The 5,074-nt window shown below is 37.4% G+C and overlaps 1 protein-coding gene across 6 annotated transcripts in view; it reads right to left on the bottom strand.

Moving 5' to 3' along the window:
- LOC106881565 (uncharacterized) overlaps positions 1-5,074 on the bottom strand; it is a 17,668-nt gene that overhangs the window by 9,480 nt on the left and 3,114 nt on the right. For 4 of the 6 annotated variants that reach the window (XM_014932017.2, XM_014932015.2, XM_014932013.2 and 1 more), the window contains exon 2: positions 1,852-1,977. The exons of 1 other annotated variant lie outside the window; for it this stretch is intronic. In XM_014932017.2, the coding sequence (XP_014787503.1) occupies positions 1,852-1,958 (107 nt within the window). In that variant the 5' untranslated portion in view covers positions 1,959-1,977. Of the gene's footprint in view, positions 1-1,851; positions 1,978-4,569; positions 4,832-5,074 lie in introns of those variants that run through there. One more of the 6 variants, XM_052972507.1, reaches the window with a different exon arrangement.

Here is a 5,074-nt window from a genome sequence, read left to right as displayed (position 1 = left end):
TATATATATATATATATATATATATATATATATATTCAATGGAAGACATAGATGTACAAAGACCCACACACTACATTTATAGATATACAAATGCATAGTGTCACAAGACACAGAAACGGTGTGTGTGTGTTTGACCAATGCCAGTATCCCCTGACTGGCTCCTGTGCTGGTGGCATGTAAAAAGCACCCCTACACTCTCAGTGTGGTTGGCATTTGGAAGGGTATCCAGCTGTAGAAACTTAGTGCACTGCTAAGTGGTTGGCCAGCCTGCAAGAAATAACACCTAAATCTCCTTCAAATCACACAACCTATTGATTTAGAAAAAGAAAAGGACACATTAGATACTGTTGTCATAGATACTTTTAAAATTACAGGGTGGTCATGGGTGGAATGGCTTTGAGTGTAAGTTTGCTCTGTCAGTTTTGACTTGGGGACCTAACAACAACATACAGATAGAAAGATTAACTCACTACATTTACACCACAAACATATATACATACACACACACACACACACACACACACACAAGTACACATAAGTACATTATATGGGCATATCAGCACTCATACACACACATACACATAAACACAAATACATACACACGCGCACACAGATACACATATGCATACATACACATATAAGCAGATATAAGCACACACACACATGTAAGTATACAAAAGATATACACACACACTAAACATATATAAACACATCAGCTCTCATACATTCATACACACACAAACACACACATAATATATGCATACATACACACACAGATAGACATGCAGATATAAGCACACATACACACACACGTAAGCATACAAAACACATATATATATATACCCACATATACACAAGTATGTATAAGCACATCTGCTCTCATACATTTATACACACACACAAACACATACATATACATTTATGCATATATACACACATAGATATACACACATCAGTAGATATAAACACAAGCACACACAAACACATACATGCATACACACGTAAGCGCACGTGTCTGAACAGGTATTTTCATGTGACATCACCTCCTCAATCTCAACCATTATGTCCCCACCACCAAAGTACTTACCTCCAACCACTACCATTACTGCCACCACCATTCACCCCCAAAACAACCAGCAGCAACACCACCACCACCACCACTATAACAACTACTGCCACCACTACCAATATTTCAACGACCATCAACATTACAACCGCCACCACCTCATACATCACTACCACTCCAAGAACAACCACCTCCGCCACTACTCACTACCACCCACGACCAACACTACTCCAGCAGCTATCACCACCACCCTTCCAACAACCAACACATCTCCCACCATCCAATAATCGTCAGCATCATCACTACCACCACATCTGTCGCCACCACTGCAATAACAACAAGCAATATCACAAACCAACAACAGAGATTCTATGTAGTCCCTCTGCTCGGAAAATGACAACCTAATTACAATCTACTTTTGTTTTGTTACAATAAAAGAAGGATACATAAGATAATGTAATCCTAGATGGACTGTGCCAGAATAATAGTAGCATGGTCAGTATCGATAAGAATAAAAGGACTGGAAACAGATACAGATTCCTCTTTGAGTAAAGAAAACAATAATTTCCTAAATGAGAAATAAAACAAGAAGCAAGGGAGACAACTCCAAAATTTAAATTAATGAAAATTAATTAAATATGGAATATTGTAGGGAGTAAATATTGTGGTCTTTAATAGTACTGTGACAACTCCTGGTATGTTTCAGTCTTATTAAACCTTATCAGTGAAACATGGTCCAACTGTAACTATTAGCTCTTCGATGGCTCGATAAACAAGGTACTCACCAAGGCTCTGTTCGAAGAATGCTACTTCTTGAAAATGGGGTTGTGTCATCAAAATGAAAGCTTTGCTGCTCTTGGAAGCAGGAATATGCTGCTGACTTGGTTCTCATATTGGACAATAATGTGTTTCTGGAAGGACAGAGGAGAAATTTTATTCAAAGAACAGGTAATAAAGTTGTAACTCCACATCTTCCATCTTGAGATTTTTGCATATAACATTATATTGTCGCTCTGTCTATATTACTACTACTACTACTACTGAAAGAAGTAAAAGAATAAAAGAATAGGACTGAGATATACATGTGGCACATTACTGTACTCAAGAAGACCTGCCTACCATAACAGAACTGAGATCCTAAAACCAAGGTGCCATGTAAAACACTTTGGTGTGAACGCTGGTGCCACATAAAAGACACTGGTGTTGATGCTGTATAAAACGCACTGGCGATGGTGCCACGAAAAAAACACCCAGTACACTCTGTAAAGTGGTTGGCATTAGGATGGGCATCCAGCCATAGAAACCATGCCAAAAAAGACGATGGAACCTGGTGTGACCCCTGACCATGCAAGTTCCTGTCAAGCCATCCGACCCATACCTGCATTAAAAACAGATGTTAAATGTTGACGATGATGATGATGATGACGATGTATGATTAATAAGACAAAAAAGAATGGTTTTCTATATTTTTGCTAAATTTTTAACTTTAAATCCTTTTATATTTCTAATTTCTGTGTGAAATGTGTCAGTAATTTTTTTGCTTTGCACAAAAAGTGCTCCAGTAATTTTTGGTTTGGTCTTGAGTGTCCGACAAATTCAAAAAGACAGAGAATTACCAGTATAGTGAATGAGTATGGTGTTGTATGATGGTATTGTTATGCAGTGGCATGTTTGCTTGGGAAGTGAAGGCACATGGCTTAGTGGTTAGGGCATTCGGCTCATGGCCATGACGTTGTGAGTTCAATTCTTGGTAGTCCATTGTGTCCTTGAACAAGACACATTGCTCCAGTCCACTCAGCTGGCAAAAGTGAGTTGTACCTGTAATTCAAAGGGCCGGCCTTGTCACATTCTGTGTCATGCAGAATCTCCCTGAGAACTACATTAAGGGTACATGTGTCTGTGGAGTGCTCAGCCACTTGCACATTTAATTTCACAAGCAGGCTGTTCTGTTGATCCAATCAACTGGAACCCTCATCATCGTAACCAACAGAATATCATTTTTTTTCTTTTTCTGGATGAAGGGACTGTGCTTGTGGTTTTTCACAGTCCTCCATTACTAGTGAGACTGACATAATAAATGTTCCTTATGAACAGTTGTAAGTCAACAGATGCAAGAAAAACATGAGCAGGGAAAGGGCTTTCCAGAGAGCGATCATTCTGAGGAGAAAAGACTTAGCGGTATTCAGCTCACAGAATTAAGATCGTGAGTTCAATTCCTGGCAGTACAGTATGTCCTTGAGCAAGGCACTTTATTTCATGTTACTCCAGTCCACTCATAGATTAATGCAGGACTTGAGGGAGGCGTTATAAGGGAAGAGATGAATGAATTGCTTGTAGAAATACCTGTGTGAATGTGGTATGAGACCATCCAAGTCCAAAAATATATATATATATAATGTAATCAGTAATAATCAGCATTAACCGGAAACTTGCTATTAAATGCAACTGAATTCAAAGACATTATACCAATTAACTGTTGTTTCTATACTTGATACCAACCAGCTCCATAACAACAGATTGTTTGCAGTTAATTGCCATCCACCACAGATAAACCTATCCGGGGTGAAGCAGTGGGATACGAGAGCCACAGACAAAAAAAGAAAAAAAACTCGGCTAATAATTCAATAAAGCATGCAAGTACAACATCTCTAAGGTTTTCCATCTGAGCATGTCTGGCAATTCACCAAACACATTGGCTCATTACAACACACTGCTGGATTATTAATTAATTCCAACGATGCAAGAAATTTAATGTTACTTTCAGTAGCAATCATCATGTTGCAAATATCCCATAGGAAGCAATTACTTTCAAATCAAATCATCAGAGTCAATTATAATTACGCCTTCTGTGACTTCCACACACATTTTCTGTCTGAAAAGTTTGGTTATTTTTTTTTTTTTTTTTTTTTCATATACATAAACAATTTTGAAATAAATAAAACTTTCAGTTCAAAAGGAAAGAGTTATTCCAGTGAAGTTTTAATCACCAGCAAATGCAGCTTATAACTGATTTCATCATTCTTTTACCTCTGGGGAGAGTCATTTTCTTATTGTGCCTTAAAATTTAACACACTCACCGGTAAAATTTCCACTTATTTTTCTTTTTATTTTCCTAAAATTTTCGTTCCGGTGAGTGTGTTAAATTTTAAGGCACAATAAGAAAATGACTCTCCCCAGACACAACAGAATATGCTTCAACACACGAAATCACATAAAAAATCTTGCAAACCAAATCCAAAAACGAAATCATTCTTTTAGTTATCTTGATAATTTAAATAAAGATAAACACACACACACTCACAATAACATTTTGACCTGTTATTTAGTTTAACTAGTAATATACTAGTCAACAATCTGTCTGCCTATCTATATGAATAGAAATTCTGTTAACTCTGCAATAGAAACATAGACATAATTATGCATGCTAGGAGAATGCTACTGTTCAATAAAGGTTTGGCATGGGTCAAACAAACTGACCTTTGGCCTGGGTCAAACAAACTAACCTGGTAGGGCTCTTTCGATGTGGCAGTGGGAGACTTAGACAGCTCTGATATTTGTGACCTCAAAGGGTTGTATATAGTGGACACCTTAACAAAGACGCTGCCATCAGTCCTTTTCGGTCTATACAGAGATGATGCTTTAGCCATCTCTAGAGGTGCGAATGGGTATACCCTAAATAGACTTAGGAAGGACCTAATTCACATCCTTAGCTCCTTTGGGCACAAGAATACTATTGAGACCAACCTTACCATTGTTAAATTTTACGCGTTACATTGCACCTCAGTACCTGTTCATGCAGGCCTCACCAAAACCAAACAAAAGGCCTGCCAATATGTATGTTTGTACTTTTATATAGTCAGGAAGTATATACTTGGTGATAATATTTAAACCATAATCGTTAGTCCAACATTTTTATTTTTTTTCACCATTTTTCACCTATTTATTTTTTTTGCGTTACAACTCACCACATAGAGATAATCGAAACTCTTCCCTTTCTGTTATATATAT

The sequence above is a fragment of the Octopus bimaculoides genome, chromosome 13 (genome assembly GCF_001194135.2).
Source record: "Octopus bimaculoides isolate UCB-OBI-ISO-001 chromosome 13, ASM119413v2, whole genome shotgun sequence".
Classification (NCBI taxonomy): Eukaryota; Metazoa; Mollusca; class Cephalopoda; order Octopoda; family Octopodidae; genus Octopus; species Octopus bimaculoides.
The sequence above is the reverse complement of the archived record's forward strand: the minus strand, read 5'-3'. Positions and strand labels throughout refer to the sequence as shown.